The 17309-nt window shown below is 45.5% G+C and overlaps 2 protein-coding genes across 2 annotated transcripts; one reads left to right on the top strand and one right to left on the bottom strand.

The window, feature by feature from the left end:
- Positions 1–2666: 2666 nt before the first annotated feature.
- Positions 2667–5054, bottom strand: LOC135366282 (uncharacterized). The gene is made up of 4 exons (XM_064598955.1): positions 5032–5054; positions 4628–4707; positions 3597–3905; positions 2667–2948 (listed from the first exon to the last, which is right to left on the bottom strand). The coding sequence occupies exons 2-4, from the start codon at positions 4662–4664 to the stop codon at positions 2758–2760; spliced, it is 537 nt and encodes a 178-aa protein (XP_064455025.1). The 5' UTR covers positions 4665–4707; positions 5032–5054; the 3' UTR covers positions 2667–2757.
- A 4337-nt stretch (positions 5055–9391) lies between these two features.
- Positions 9392–12605, top strand: LOC135367315 (uncharacterized). The gene is made up of 4 exons (XM_064600523.1): positions 9392–9417; positions 9883–9956; positions 11155–11463; positions 12323–12605. Exons 2-4 carry the CDS (start codon positions 9920–9922, stop codon positions 12511–12513), a joined length of 537 nt encoding a protein of 178 aa, XP_064456593.1. The 5' UTR covers positions 9392–9417; positions 9883–9919; the 3' UTR covers positions 12514–12605.
- The last annotated feature ends 4704 nt before the right edge of the window (positions 12606–17309 follow it).

The following is a 17309-nucleotide window of genomic DNA, read 5'->3' as shown; positions in this document are numbered from 1 at the left end:
GGCAGAAGAAATGGCATTATCTGTGAAGGTCATACCACACGTCAGTTTGTAATGACATTAACCCCATGATCTCGATGCCGCACGCTTGCTAGTAAGGTTATACCCGTATAAAAACTTAAAGGTTAATAAAGTAGTCGGAGGTGCATGTAATATTCTGTAATTTCACAATAGTAACTGTGTGAATTATTATCCTGCGGGGTGGGGGATATATTTATAAGACGAAAAGGAAAAAAAAACGGGGGAGAGGTCAGCCAAACGAGACTTCAGCTTGCTATTCCATAAATAAATAAATAAAATTAAGAAATACAAATAAGCTGTAAAATGCCTTGCTAACGTAGTCACGTAAAAGCTGTTCGCCAACTGGCACACAGTTCTAAGCAAACAATATGTCGTCTGTGGCATCTCTGCCTATCGCCAGTATACTCGTCAAATGTTGGTCGTGTAGCCTCAAATTATGAAATAATCTTGCGCTGCACGGTACAAAGTGTTTTATTCAATCGTAAAACTGTTACCCTGCGTATAGGCCACGTGGGCGAGAGTAGGCACATCATCAACAACAACAACAATAAACGAACAAGTGATGATGACATGAGGTGTTTCCCCGTGGTAGCCACAGGACCCTACCCCACTTCACAGTGGTTAATATGAGAGGACGAATTATGGTGAAAGTGAAGTGACGACAGGTCGGAGTTTTGTTTACAGCTCTTCGAGGAGTCCAGTGGCTTGCATGAAAGCAAAAAGGGAGCGAAGAGCCCGGCACTGACGCGCAGGGGAGCTCCATGGGCCAAGTACTTTGGACAAGCTGAATGGTCTATGGTCAAGGAGTTCAAGTTGGCGTCGAAGCACCCAGCGTTCACACGTGTACCGCTCACAGTCCTCGATGATATGGAGGATCGTACTTGGGGTGCAGCAAACTAGGCACAGCGCCGGGTTACTGGAACCCAGCCTAACACGGAACGCAGGGCACTTCATTTGTGAATGAATTGTGGCGATCTCATTAATCGAAACTGTCATTTAGGCAAATATCATTAAATCTCTCCGTGTGGCATCGCACGAATGACATACGCGTAGATTAAGCACTTCATATCATTTTTCCGATCCGTGTGCAGATATGTGAACTGCAAGGCAGTCACGACTCAGTCGTCTGCTTTGGGAGCTGGCATGCGCATGCTCCTGAGGTCACGTGTGCGGTCACATGGTGGGCAGGAGCATCCCAGAATGCAAAGCGAAGGCTGGCAGACCAAACCCATTAAGAAAGCAGCCGCACGTCATCATCAACTCAATCGGCGGCATGGCAACCGTACTCTTGTCACCGGGAGCGTTGTCATCAGGGCATCGCCGTCGTCGTGGCACCCGTGCACGCCTCTGCACGCCGCAGAAAATAATTACGGAAGAAGTATTCCGCGAACCATCAAACAGTTTTTCGACGTTACTGTGCCACTCAACGAAGAACGTAAGAACGTACGAGTTTGAGTGTCTGAATGTAGATCCGTGTGCGGAATTATGTCCGCACGCTTCCGATTCCATTCTCCGCCATACCCAACAGGATAGATGAGACAAGGAAACATAGATGACGAACGCCACACAAGCCCAGTTGCGCACTTCAACGGCAACAACAATCAAATGAATGAAGGAAACGTGATGATGACGATGAAATGCTTCCCCGCGGTGGTCGCAAGACTCACTTCCAACCGGACACGTGGGGCCAGGAGGATCTGTGCTCGTACCAGAGAAATACTATTGCATAAAAAGGGAGTCACGTTGAATAACACGCTATCTTGCCTGTCATAAACGCTCCTGCGTCCACGCAGAGCCGTTTAGGAGAGTTTGGCCATTGGGAGGAGCCTGACCCAAAGCGCGCTATTTGACGTCACACGATGGGCGGCGCCAAGGCCAGTGGCATCATTTTGGATCAGATAGGTGGTCAGAGCTACCGCCTTGAGATCTCCCATTCCACCATCTTGGAGCAGAGGTACAGCCTTGAAATCACCCCGTGCCACGTCGGCTCGCTTTTCGTCCCGGTGAAGAAGGCGGAGCAATGACGGCTTTGACGTCACGGCGGCTCCCCATCTCCGGGCGGTAAACGATTAAAGCATGGCGAAACTATCCTCGTAAACGGCTCTGTGTCCACGGTTGCCGCGACGCCATCTACCGTCCGAGCTGAGTTTTCTGCACACACCACAGGAGTTTCCGAAAGTATAGCGCAATAATACCATCGCAAATACTGCACTGGCCCGAAAACGAAGAGCTTGTGCTCTCAGTGTTGGCCTTCTCCTCCGCGAACGCTGGAATGCAGAGATGGGAGACCTGACTCAAATCGGGTTAAGTGGTTTTCCGCTATGTAGGCTAGAATTGAATTACGTGTAAAGGGACATGACATCATGAATAGGTTCTCTATTTGATCAATTGTAGATTTGTAGACTTGAAGGATTCGCATATTTTACATGTACAGATCTACATATCCCCACAGCGTCCAGAGAATATTTTATGCAGTCGTCGCATATTTTGTGCAGGCCTCTCGAACCGTGCAAGCAGTAAGCGGTCCTCTGACCAATGAACCACCTAATTGATGGTCTCTCTGCCTTAATAGCAATGCCATCTTAAAGGCTTCATGTAATGTAGGTTGACACTTTTAAGCGTATCAGCCACAGGGGGACTCACAAAGGTCCGTTACTCATATCATTTATTTGTAACATTTGTACAGAAAGTATTCCGCGCGTTAACAAACCCTCATGGGCAGGTTATTGAACCTCCATGTTAGACTGCATTCTTAAAGAAAACCTTGAAAGCGGCGGTCTGCGTGAATTCGTCCAAAAACTGAGCCAATTTGTGCTTGAGCTGCTCTTCAAACAGGCGGGTATCTGCCCTGTCGCTGCTGAATTCCACTGGTTGCCTGACGTACTGGTGGAGAGACCTCACGTGGTGATCCTCGACTTCGAAATTTCCTTCTGCAAAAAAGATATAGTGTTTGGAGCTTGTTTTATCATTGCGGAGTCTCGCAGGAAAATGTGTGTGCAGAGATTTCACAAGGACTTGCAGCTGTGGGTACTAAAGGAACTCATAATTTCACAACTGCAACTGTGGGGATGAGGTTCATAAATAGATCGTGCGTCGCCAGCACCTTCCAGATGTCGCTTTTTCAAATACAACTACATGTACCCCACACATGCAGTGTAATTGATAGTACTATAAGTCGCAGAAGCTGATGTAACACGGTAACCACGAACTGAAGACAGAAAAAGTCTCATCGGCGTTTCAGCTACCACGTTGGCAGTATTTGACAAGAGTCGGCGAATGTCATTGATGGAAGAGGTGTGTGTTCGACTCCCGCCATTGGCACTGGTGTCAAAACTAGCGACCTTTCATAAACAGCGTAAACAACGAGAATTGGCCGAGGCAGACCACAATTAGAGACGACACAGACACAGACACGTTTGCGTCAAAAGCCCAGAAATGAACTAATTCAAACAACTCAGGGCATCAGCACCTCTTTTCACTGAGTTGTTTGAATTCGAACTTTCACGAGTTTTCCGTACGTTGGCACACGACAAGATATTGCCTCTTTATCTCACATATAATGGTAGAAAAGTGCGCACCGAAACCCTTCTCGCTGTCCACGCTTAGGAGGCCATGTCGCACTTCCACTACCACGTCGAACTCTTGCTCCGGGTGAGTGGCTACGGCCTTGTAGGTGAAACTGAGGCCGCTGACAGACAGTTCGCCCTTGTAACGTCCATTACAAGCATAGAAAGGCTTGAGGACCTTGCTCAGACCCTCTACCTTTCCTTTGGTAAACTTCACGTTCCTCCCGTGGAGTCCAAGCCCAGAGAGTTCGAAATCGGGCAATGAGACAGAGTCCCTGTCGAGTACCTCGAAAGGTTCGGCAACCGGCCCTGCCAAGGCACCTGAAGGGAGAAAAGGCAATTTTATAACTTCTAAAAGTTCGCTTTCTCTAACACGGCACCGATGCGGTTATAATGGCATTATTAATTGAAAATTTAGTTGACGATACAGCTTGTAACAAAAGTTTACTGAACACGGCCCTGGCGTATCTCTTCATCGGAGCGGCCCTTTGCTAGTAGCAGGAAGAGATCGAATAAGAAACTGGTGATTGGCCATTTTATCTGTATCTCAGTATGTGTGTCCGCTAACGTTCTTGGGTGGAGAAATGCGACACCTCGATGGTCCGTTGACCCAAGCTTTACGCGATGAAGACTTGAGGAATAAGCGCTCATTGATATGGACTGTATCCCTTAGCGCGGCATAGAAGAGAAGACAAAACATCCATATTGAATACTCTGTGCTTATAAGTCCGAAACGTCGCCACACCAATACTGGGCAGCTGTTTCGGGCTTCTAGGGCCACCATCAGCAGTGCGCTGGTGGACAATGTTTGAGTGGGTGGCGTCAGGAGGCCACGCGGGATGTGCTCCCGTCAGGGTGAGAGTCTCACCACTGAAAGCCGAGTGCAAAGCCATTGAAGTATTTAGGGAAGAAAAGTAGCGGAAGCTTTTTGACTGCACGTAGAACGTTCTAAGTGCAGCCAAGGAGCTTGGGCTATTGCATACTCTGCTCGTTTAGCAGCAGACAGAAACAGAAGTTCCAGAACAGCCATATCATTCACTTACCAGCGACCAAAGCAGCGATGATGAGAGCAAAACGCATATTGGCTCTTGTGATCCTTCTGGAGTGACTCTCAAAAGCAAACCTGGTGGAAAAGAGAAGAATGTCTGCACTCAAAACTTGGACAATTGAAACATTGTGTTTTTTTTTATGTTTTGGCTCACTATGACCTTAGTTGTGCGTGTGCCATTAAAACTCCAATCATCATCATCATCACTAAAATGGCTTAATTCTAACATAGACTACGAAATATAAAAGAAGGGTGTACAAGAACAATATGCAGCAAATAGGCGATATAAAAGTTGACGCGAGTTCTAGCAGTTTAGGAAGACGAGAGCACATGTACAAGTCCTAGAACTGCGACCAGACCTCAAAGTGTCGATGATGGAAGAAAGGCTCTACCACTTACCGTTGCTGTCGTCGGAGGAGTTGTGATTTTTTGTGAGTTTGCACCGCATTTTATAGGGCCGGTTGTCGCTGTCCAGAACTCTTATCACTCTCATCCGGGTGGGACCTATATACAATGATATCAGTCGCAGACTGGGCGACCACAAGTTTAGCAGAAAGAACAATACAGTATTTGCTGCAAAGTAAACTATAGACTGAATACAATGAAATACTCGTTCGAAGCGCAATTATCGGGCATATTTGTTTTGACGTCGGTGGCACTTTGGCAACGACACGGACTGGAAGCTCGACGTATTGCTACGGATTGCGCAAAGATTCGAGTGGCTCGAGACTAACATCTCCACTTTTTTCTTTTAAAATCAATCAATCAATAGATTGCCAGACAACGAGAAGGTTTTCATCATGCAAAGTGCACGCTTAGTCGTGAAATGTGTAGAAAGCGGTAGGATGTAGAATGGTAGAATGTGGTAGAAAATCACTACGTTGTAGAAACCAACAGTGATGGCCACTAACTACTTCCACGGTAGTTTAAGTATAACTACTTCGCGATGGAGTAGTTTAACTAGTAGTTCAACTACTATTCAGGGGAGGTAGTTAAAACTACTTCTTTAACTACTTTAATGTATTTTGACTAGCTACTCTAACTCTAAACGTTGTCCATCAACACCAATCCCATTCTATAGTGTTCTTGGACGCCTAAATATGAATCACAAGCAGCGATAAAAGTGAAGATTTAGTACACATGCACGGCTGCACGTCCGTTCTCATCAAACAATTAGCTCAACGTAAAAGTCGAAAGCACGATCGTGTCGTAAAGCTTGCGGCAAAAACGGAAGTAGTTGGCGCCTGCAGTAACCTAATTACTGTAGTTAACTACTCGAAATAGTAGTTTAACTATAGTAGTTGCACACTACATTTCTGCAAGTAGTTGATAACTGCTTTTTAACTACAATCAGGTAGTTTAACTACTGGCCATCACTGGAAGCCAATATCATAAATGCGGCAAATATTTATTTTCCCCCGCATTTCTTATAGTATATTACCCGTGTTTTTTGGTATCCATTTCCCCCTCAGACAACGCCCTCAGAAATTTAACGGTCACTTTCAAGCATGCCATTATGTAAAAGCCTGAGTCTGGGGCACACAGAGGGACGACACGACTCTGTGCACAGACTCAGGCTTTTACATAATGGACTTTTTTCACGAGCTTGCCTGCAAATACGCCATCTTGTCACTTTCAAGCATGGCACGGTATGCTCAACAGAGGCCTAATAAATCAAATGAGCTTTGTTTTCCAGCGTTTTCAGTAGGTTAAAGTGGAATTTATTTAATTTGTTTTAACATACTGCGAGTCGTGGCCCAAGCATGAGGGGGGCTTACTTCAATAAAGCAAGTCACTATAGAAATCAACTCAAGCGTCACCGCCCGGCCTCTCCCCCAAGCGTCAGAAAACGAGCAAAAAGTTGCAGGACATATTGACAAAGTAACAAAAAGTTAGGCCCATGCGCTTCAAACAAGAAAACAGGAAAAGCACCAATCACGAGACATATTGACACAATAACGAAAGTTTAACAAAACGTTGGCTCAAGCGCTTCGACTAAATTAGCCGACAGGAAAACAAGTCGTCAAGAAATTGAGAGCTGCTTAACAATCCTCGCGGAAGAAGGCGTCTTGAAACGCTGAGAGCGTGTTACAGTTAAATGTATCTTGATGGTGATGTGACAAAGAAAATGTAATCTTATGCATCCCGCCGTCCATTGTCCCTTCGTATGCTTGACATATAGGGTGAGTGATCATGGCACATTATCATGAATGATTTTCGCGAACTTTTGCTGCTCTCTAAGCAAAAGAGGCTACACCCAAATATTTCGCCAGCGTAAAGTCGTCACTGAGATCAGCATTCAGCAGTTCTGTAGCATAACGCTTACTTCCAGTGTAACGTAAATGTTACACTGCCGCCCAGGAGTGTAGCTTAACTTGATGAGGGTGTAAAAATTACTCTCCGGGGCCATGCGGTAAATTTTGGTCACTTCGTTATTGTCTATTTCTTCTTTTCTTATTGATTTTTTTATTGATTTATTGAGCCCTGTGCCTTGCGTTGACCTGGGCGTCTCTGTCTCTTGTACAGAAAAATTAGGGAAAAAGAACCCGTGTTGCGTTTTGTACAACGTTTTCTTCTAGAACAGCCACGCGGTTGCTGCTATTTAACAGAGAAATGTCTCGCAATTCCTACAGAAAATGCTCGAAATTGCAGACTAGGAAAGGGAATCTCGGAAGTTCGCAAGACCGAAGGGAAGAGGATACCCGAGAATAAAAGTGTAACAGAAAAAAAGTTGCGTTTGAAAACAAACAAGGGATAAATTGAATTGGCCACCCGACGAATTGTGCTACTCCCATAATGAACCCATAAATGAACGGACACCACAAAAACGAGGAAAAAAATTGAAAGAGATAAAAAGTTAGAAAGAAAAACATCACTTTTCCCTCTCCACGAACTGCGTATGCACATGCCTATCTGCATCACCTAGAAGTGAACAGACGTTCAGAACAGACGTTGCACGAAAGTCTTGTTACCATGAGTAAATAAATAAGTTGCTCAACTACCGTTTAATATCACTCTTCGAAAGAAAAAAAAGGAAGAAAAGAAAACAAATGAAATGTCAGCCAGGCTATTGCCAGCTTGGAACAAGGAACTCGACGACGCATATGCTTTTCACGCGGCTATGTCTTACAATATTGCTACTTGCTTACTTGCTATAAGGTTTCTATAAGGTTTCCAAGTGCTGACAACGCGCAGCTTCTTCGGTTCTCATACCCCCAGCACCTTGACTACGTATAATGAAGGTCCTACTGTCCCAAGCAGATGAGAGCAGACTTCAGTGTCATTCTCTTTGGGTTGCATATAATGTGCAGTGCATGAGAATGTGCTCCGCGTTTTCCCCACTTGCATACACCGGACAGTTTGCTGAATCAGCCCTGTCGAGCTTATGGAGAAACTTTCGACCGACGATGGGAAGAGGACGTTCAGGCGCAACCGAACAGAATAGAAAGAGAAAGAAAAAAAGAAAAATGGAAACGGTAGGCCGCACTGGTGCGACCAGCTGTTCCAGGACGCTCGAAATGTGAATGCAGCGAAGAAAACCGAAACCGAAACAAAAGTGTTTGAATAGGTCGCGGTATGCTGGACGGAATACATAACTTCAGTTCTGTGTCTATCTCATGAAACAAGGATGTCCCGACTTGTTGCCAGAGGAGAGTGACAGCCAGTGGAGTAGCAAGCCGTCCGCTCTGGCTGTCTTCTCCTGCAAAAAAAAAAAAAGAGCAGATACCCCCCCCCCCCGCCCCCTCTATTTTCTTCTCTCTGTCCATTTACTCTCTTTGACGTGCAGCCTGACTCTTTGCAGGGTAAATGAAGTCTCTAAAGAGTATGGCGGGGTGATTTGCGTGAAGACGAGCAGAAAAGAGCAGAAAGAGAGTAACAGCCATAATTACGTTTCATTTAGTTTTTGTTTTCTTAATGTGTAGAATAATTTACATTGCGTATAGACTGAGGTGGATATTCCGAAACACTTTAGGCTTGTTGTATGCTTCGGGAATTTAAGAGAACGTACTGCGACCGCGAAGACTGCAAAAGTTAAAAAAAAAAACACGGAAAAACATTATGTTTCAAATTGTTACGATTTGATCAGCAGCAGCGGATTGAATATGTATTCACTTAATTTATTTATTGAAAGTCATACGCTATTTTTGATACGATTACGTCAACGTCCATCGTATACGCTTCGGATGATGCAAACATTCTCATTGTCTCGCAAGCTGTAGTTTTAATCGCTACACTAAGTGGTGTGCATAGCTGATACCCCTCGACACGATTCGACTGAATAGGAAAAAAACTGGTATCTTTCTAAACAATGTGAGTTCCGAAATATTCTTCTGCAAGCTCTCGACACTGCCCCAAGCAGCAAAATGTACTGAAAGTCGAGTGCAATAGGGGTGGACGGGTAGGTGGAAGGCCTTGAACAGACTTGTGAAACTAAAGAACATTGATAAGACACATACCGTACACCCCTATTGCACTCAACTTTCAGTACATTGTGCTGCTTGGGGCTCTGTTCAGTTGTCATCCATTTGAAAGCAAATACACCGGATACCTACCACCAATGAGTATTCATTTGTATTCACAATCATTTGCTTTCTATTGTTTATTCTACTCTATTGTTAATGCTCTCAAAGTGGTCCGGGTACCCAAAGACAAGTCTACCTCTGATATCATTGTATAGGCCACAAGAGGATGAGAGTGATAAGAGTTCCAAGCGGCGAGCGCAGGGCCCTATAAAATACTTGTGCAGACCCGGAACACATCACAACTCCACCGACGACAGCAACGGTAACACCTTCTTTTCAATCATAGACAAGAACAACGATGTAGTGGGGAGGTTTTCCACTTTTCGTAGGCCGAGAGTTTCAATGATTCCAAGATCTATAATAGTCAGCAATTCGAATTCTACGGCTTGTTTTCCCAAATTGATGGAACGCATCGTCAACTTCTACCGCTTATTTTCTGTAGACTTTTCCTTCAGATCATGTTTGTTTTTCTTTTCATTTTCTTTCCTTTTCTTCTTTCTTTGATGCGAGTAGCAAGCCGCAGTAGCGCAGGCTAACCTTCCCTAACCCCTTTTTGTATATTCGTGTTCCTGGATGCCAGAATTAGGCGAGACGAAATGATCTGAGTGAAATACAATGTTTTCATGATCCAAGTTTTGCAATTGCGAAGTATATATATTTTACGGAATTTGAACACGTGTGCATCTTTCGAATGGGAGAGTGCAGACGTTCTTCTTTCTTGCACCAGATTTGCCTTTGAGAGTTATTCAAGAGGGAGATTCAAGATGCGTTTTGCTCTCATCATCGCTGCTTTTATCGCTGGTAAGTGAATGATGGCTGTTCTGGAACTTCTGCTCCTGTCTGCTGTTAAACGAGCAGAGTATGCAATAGCCGAAGCTCCTTGGCTGCAGGTAGAACGTTCGACGTGCAGTCAAAAAGCTTCCGCTACTTTTCTTCCCTAAATACTTCACTGGCTTGCACTGGGCTTTCAGTGGTGCGTCATCAACGTAGCGCACCAACGATCATCATAAACGTTGTGCACCAACGCACTGCTGATGATGATGGCCTAAGAAGCCCGAAACAGCTGCCCAGTGTTGGTGTGGCGGCGTTTCATTTCATTTCAGTTTCATTTCATTTCTACTCTATTTCCAAAGGAAATGAGGGCCAGGTACAAAAGGGATTAAGATCCCTCACGAGGAAGCTGGGCCCGCTTGCACGAAACTTCTGCTAGGATCCTAATCTTGAGGCATTTCCTATGGCGCAGCTCTCGCAGTGCATTTCGCTGACAAAAAAGTTTACGTCAGTGGCACGTGACACAAGCACTAGCAAGGCTACGTTCAAGGACGTTCCTCAATGTTAGGATCGTAGCAGAAGTTTCGTGCAAGCGGGCCCTGGTCCCCTACAGGGACTTATAAACACATGATATTCAATATGGATGTTTTGGGATTCTCTTCTATGGGGGAGGGGAGGGGTGTCGAGGTAGCATGCCGTTGTTGGCCACACTCAAGTGGGCATCATCACGACAATAGCAAAAAAAAAAAAAAGAAAAGAAAGAAAAAGGTTGAGAGGGGAGTTCACGATTTCAAAGTAAGCACAGCAGGATGACCGACACTGATGGGACGGAGGCACACTGATTCTCTTCTATGCCGCGCCAAGGGACACAATCCAAGCCAATGAGCGCTTGTTCCTCAAGTCTTCATCTCGTAAAGCTTGGGACAACGGACCACCGGGATGTCGCATTTCTCCACCCTAGCAAAGAACGTTAGCGGACACACATACTGAGATACAGATACAGTGGCCAATCACCAGTTTCTTGTTCGAACTCTTCCTGACATTAGCGACGGGCCGCTCCGATGAACAGATACGCGAGTGCCGTGTTCAGTAAACATTTGTCCCAAGCTGTATCACGAAGTAAATTTTCAACTAATGATGCTTCAATTATAAACCGCATCGGTGCCATGTTAGAGACAGCGAACTTCTAGAAGTTATAAAATTGTATACTTACCTTTTCTCCCTGCAGGTGCCTTGGCAGGGCCGGTTGCCGAACCTTTCGAGGTACTTGACACGGACTCTGTCTCATTGCCCGATTTCGAACTCTCTGAGCTTGGACCCTACGGATGGAACGTGAAATTTACCGAAGGAAAGCTAGAGGGTCTGAGCGAGGCCCTCAGGCCCTTCCGTGCTTGTAATGGACGTTACAAGGGCGAACTGTCTGTCGGCGGCCTCAGTTTCACCTACAAGGCCGTAGCCACTCATCCGGAGCAAGAGTTCGACGTGGTAGTGGAAGTGCTACATGGCCTCCTCAGCGTGGACAGCGAGAAGGGTTTCGGTGCGCACTTTTCTACCATTATATGTGAGATAAAGAGGCAATATCTTGTCGTGTGTCAATGTAAGGAAAACGCATGAAAGAACGAATTCAAACAACTCAGGCAGAAGAGGTGCAGATGCCCTGAGTTAATTGTTTGAATTAGTTCATTTCTGGGCTTGTGACACAAACGTGTCTGTGTCGTCCCTAATTGTGGTCTGCCTCGACCAATTCTCGTTGCTTACGTTGTTTATGAAAGGTCGCTAGTTTTGACAGCTCAGTGCCAATGGCGGGCGTCGAACATACACCTCTCCCGTCAATGACATTCGCTGACTCGTTTCAAATACTGCGAACGTGGTAGCTGAAACGTCGAGACTTTTCGAGAGACAAAAAAAAAAAAAAAGACTTTCTCTGTCTCCTGTTCGTGATAACTGTGTTACATCAGTAACGAGAGGATAGAGAGGTAACAAGCGAGCCGGTGGTATAGATCCATAGCTTAAAAACCCGAGACTGGGGGACAAAGAGGACAAAGGACAAAACAAGAGGACAAAGAAACTGACACCTTATTTGTGTGGTCGTTTTTAGACCCCCGGTCTCGTGTTTTTAAGTTATAGTGTTACATAAGCTTCTGCGACTTACAGTACTATCAATTATACTGCATGTGTGGGGTACGTGTAGTTGTATTTGAGAAGGCGACACCTGGGAGGTGCTGTCAACGCGCAATCTATTTATGAACTTCAACCCCACACTAGTTGTGAAATTATGACTTGCTATAGTACCCCCCAGCTGTAAGTCCTTGTGAAATCTCGATCTACACACTATAGATTTTCCTGCGAGACAACACAATGATAAAACAAGCTCCCAACGCATATCTTCTTTGCAGAAGGAAACCTCGAAGTCGAGGATCACCATGTGAGGTCTCTACACCAGTACGTCAGGCAACCAGTGGAATTCAGAAGGTACAGGGAAGAGACCCGTCTGTTTGAAGAGCAGCTGAAACACAAATTGGCTCAGCTTCTGGACGAATTCACGCAGACCGCCTCTTTCAAGGTTTTCTTGAAGAACGCCGTCTAATATAAAGGTTCACTAACCTGCCCATGAGGGTTTGTTAACGCGCGGAATACGTTCTGGGAAACGTGTTACAAATAAATGATATGAGTAAAGGACCTTCGTGAGTCATCTTGTGGCTGATGCGCGTAAAAGTGTCAGTCTATATAACATGAAGCTTTTAATTACATGAAGCACTGCTATTAGGGCAGATAGACCAACTTGGTGGTTCAGTGGTCAGAGGAACACCTATTGCTTGCAGGGCTCGAGAGGCCTAACGCACTTAAGCCGGTCGACGACCGCATAAAATATTCTCTTGACACTGTGGGGATAGCTAGATCTGTACATGTAAAATCTGCGAATTCTTCAAAGAATCTGCGAAACTGCGAAGTCTACAAATCTACAGTTCATCAAATAGAGAACCTATTCATGGAGTATGACGATAGGTCGAGTAAAATCTACAACTTCTTGAAGTCTACATATTCTACAAATCTACAATTCATCAAGTAGGGAACCTATTTATGAAGTTATGCCACTTTACCCGTAATTCAACTAACCCGTAATTCAACGTAGGAACCAGTTCACCCGATTTGAACAAGGTCTCTCTTCAGATCTGCGTTCAAGCGCTCGCCGAAGCGGAGGCCAACACAGCGAGCACCAGCAATTCGTTATTAGGGCGAGCACAATAATATTTTTGTAACGCGATGTGGTCAAGCATTGCAACTTCTCTGGCAACCTGGCCAAGTTGGAAAGTACGTAACTGTGGTGGTGGTGTTTCTGGTGAAAGGGCGCGCTGTCGGCCTCACAGAAGTGGGCAACGTCAGGACTGACGCCCTGATGGAATGTGCGTCCTGGGCTGACTTCTAAGGGAACTGTGCCGACATATGTCTGAAAGCGTCTGAGGAAAATCCAGGAAAAACACAGGAAAGTAAATGTACTGGGGCTGAAGCTGACGACGGACCCAGCACAAGCGTCAAAGCGCCTGCTAAAATCGACGAACAATTGAATTCCTACCGCTGTCTGGCTTTTTTTGACGACTGCCGTGTTTCAAGTTGCCCAACCATAGAATCAGCGCTCGCTTTCGTCGCCCTGGTTCTATACGTGTGACGGTATCCTTTCGTTGACACGCCTCGTTAGGTGATAGAGCAAGATGTGGAGCTAGTCGGAGTGGAAACTGTTCGAAAACGTGTCCGTTACACATCGGCACTTTTGAATGGAGACATCGAGCATGTGAATAGTCCAGACGGTTCACGTTAGAATGGAAGTGGATTATCGTCAAGAAACTGCTGCATAAGTCTTTTCATGAGCACTTTGAAGAACTGAAGAATGGGCATCGGAACAACTCTGTATGCCGCGCCGAACCCCGTAGAAAGCGCAGCAGTCGCCGGTCCCAACCCTGTAAATGCAACCTGCAAAGGGATCATTGTTATAAGGCAGCAGTTCACGGTAGTGGCAAAGTTTAAAGGAGCAATGAGGTTGACCTTTGACATGGCTGGAAACCCTGTCTCGTTCGTCAAGCTGCTCATGACCCACCATTTAAATATAAATTAAAAATATAATTTATTGAAGTATTTTCGCCCCGCGATGTATTATAACTGCGCAATCAGATTTATAAAAACAGTCGGAGAAAGCAGTGGCGGACGGCCGACACGATCCTCGCGTGACGTAGGGAAGTCCACGTGCTTTTTTTTTCTTTGTTTCTTTCTTCACCACTCACGTGCCGCTTATTCCTGCGTGAGCTCTGGCGCCTACGTCACGAGTCACGTGCCGGGGACCACGTTACGTCACGATATTCCCTCGTCCTCAGATACGCTCTTTCCACGGGCGGAAGGTGTGCAGAACAGAGGTCGTTCTCGCTTTGTACGTCACCTGCACTCGTAATTCTTTTGCAAGACCTCATTCTATTCGTTGCAGAACACGCTGCAGCGAAAAAAAGAAAAAAATGAGGGTCACTTCAGTGCTCCTTTAACAATTTGTCACTACGGTAACAGTCACCACTACGTCACAGATAAGAAGCACTAACTTTAAAGCCCTGTGTGGACCAGAAGTCAACATCGTCTATCACGGGTTTAACGGTAGCGTTTCGAACTTTCGGCACGAGAAGAACAACGTTGGCACCGAATAACTCAAAGTTCGCTTTCATTTCTCCACCGATGAGTCCTCCAGGCATGGTCCAGTCAAATATCACGTCCGGATTCCTCATTCCTACTGGAAAGACGAGCTTGATCCAGAACTTGTCCGTGCAGTTCACGTCTATCTCACCATTGAAAAAGGCGGTGTGTACCTGCGTAGAGACGTACAAAAACACTCGCAGTGCCGCTTCAGCACGCGAAATGAGGCAATCATCGAAAAGGCGAAGCAACGGCGTGACGGGAACCGACAAACAAAACCACCACGCGGCCACCCACAGAGACACTAAACTATTATTTAAAATGAACCTTGCGTTTCTGGTGTTTACCGCGTCTTTGAGCGGGATTCTGAAAAATCTGTCACGTGGCGTTCTTGTAGGAAAGCACGCACTCTAATTTGTCATCGTCGCCATCTTGTTGACTTGTCGCAAGCGGAAGAATTGTTCCTTGTTTGTGCAGTTTATTTCGCGTTTCTGAGCTTAATTGGCCCTGAGTATCAATGGGTAAGAGAACTTATAGAAAATATATATTGACTTCCGCGTTTAGGACAGCCCCAGACTCTGTTTGATTCATCAAGCTACCCATTAGGAACGACTGTGCAAAATACTCTTGCTGAACGGGATCTCGCCATTTTGCAATTGAATTTACAAAAACGTCTGGAAAAATTTATTGTTCCCGAAAGCTATCCGACACCGTTCATGAGTACTGCAGGTAAAAGTGAAGACATATTTGAATGCATTGCAGGGCATCCTTACGAGTAGGTAATGAAAGTCCCAAGTACCTGCTTTGCTCTGCCGTTTTTCAATATGAGGATACCAAGATTCTGAACTCCTCCCAGGTAGATGGGTTCGCTTGCACGGATGCGTTCACGGTTTGCGTTCAAGATTTCGTTCACGACAGTCGTAACCAAGGCGCCGCCGAGGCAGAGCAATTTGCCCTGTCGGCGAACCCTATGAATAATCAACGGGTCGACATCGTGTTGATAGCCCTCGCTGGTGCTCCAGGTGTCGAATGATCTTGCCTTGCTGTGCGTTAGCAGGAAGAGTATGCAAGTGCACACTGCGTGTCTGAGGCCCATATTAAAGTTTGCCTGAAAAAAAAAGAAAAAGTCAAGTATGACAATGGGGTGTGGCAGGTGCTGCTTACAAAATGTAATACAAGAAGCACAGAGATCGTAAACAAAGTGTCAAAGGGAAAACGTGGGAGAGAGGAAAGGATATGTGATGGGGCGGTGCCCTCTCATTTTCGGAAGCCGCCTTAATATAGATACAACCGCCACTGCAGCAACGCGCCTTGTCTACGTATCGCTAAAGTTAGTAGGCTTCGGTGAGATGTCGACAACATTTGCCATTGATTGAAAAAACAAAATTATTGAGACCAGAGGCTATATTCCAGAGCTCGTAAGGGGACTGTGAGGGACATCCCTGTACGCGTACCCTGAGTTCAAAAGACCATGGAGCAAATACATGAGAGAACTGAAAGAGTCGCGGCTTGCTGTGGAGATCCATAGCAAGTAAAACCCTGAGCTTGAGGGAAACACGTATAACGACACGACACGAAGACACCAACACCACAGGCACGACACCAAATACAGCGACGGACCTCAATTCGTATCAATCGAAGCTACCTAATTTAATTCTAGTCTTGTTCTTTTTTCTTTTCTCTTTTTTTTTTTGTTCATGCGGGCCCCGTGTGTGTGCGGTAGTATTACCTCCTCTAGTTGAAAAGATCGGATGGAAGCTCTATGGCAACCTTCCGTGGTGCCACTATACCTGACGACAGCTTAAAGCTTTGATTCAAAATGCTATGTACTGACAAAGCGAAATCGAAAACCTGCCCTTACCTGCTTCAGGTGCAGTCGTATGCTTTTGCCCAGAGGAGTTTCATGCCAGGTCCAGATCGAATAGAACAGAATAGAAATAGAAAGAAAAAAATGGAAACGTAGGTCGCGCTGGTGCGACCAGCTGTTCCAGGACGCTTGACGTGTGGACCAAATCGAAAATAACTGCTCTGCTCCGTTCCAACAGGTTGTGTGTAGAGGCACAGTAAGACTATGTTAAGATTACCGAAAGATTAGCGTGAATATAGCAGGTACATCGAAATGTGTACCTTTCGGAGAGGAATCATTTGCAACTCCCTTGCAAAGCCCTGTTATTTAAAGTGAAATCCATGGTACTGTTAGACGTTCGTCCAAAGCATAATCTAATGCCGCTTAGATTGGCGTCTGTCGCAATGGAGAAAGATCAATGAAGCTAAATTGAATGAGCCTGGAAGTATTAGCGCAGCTGCGATCGATCATGCTAATCGTGTGACAACAGCAAAGAATACTTTAAATGTCCATTCCATTAAGCTGGGTTGATGCATTCCCTGAAAACCAATTATCGGTGAATGCGACACGACTGACCTCCTTATTCAATGTCAATGCATAATTCATGGTGTGACGCTTCAGAATAATACGATAAGATCCGAAAAAAAAAACACCCTCCAGCACCCAGACCGTTGAAATGTTGATGGATCAACGCAAAACCATGAGCGATCTCAGTTTTAAGTTACATTGTTCACATAATATAACGCCACGAGAAGATATCACCAATGGTGTCATAAGGGAATTCAGCCACTTTCTTATGCAAAATCGGCATAAGGGGGGTTGTCAGTGTCACTCGACGCAACGATATATTCAGGCGCAGGTACACG

This window comes from Ornithodoros turicata, chromosome 8, assembly GCF_037126465.1.
Source record: "Ornithodoros turicata isolate Travis chromosome 8, ASM3712646v1, whole genome shotgun sequence".
Classification (NCBI taxonomy): Eukaryota; Metazoa; Arthropoda; class Arachnida; order Ixodida; family Argasidae; genus Ornithodoros; species Ornithodoros turicata.
The sequence above is the reverse complement of the archived record's forward strand: the minus strand, read 5'-3'. Positions and strand labels throughout refer to the sequence as shown.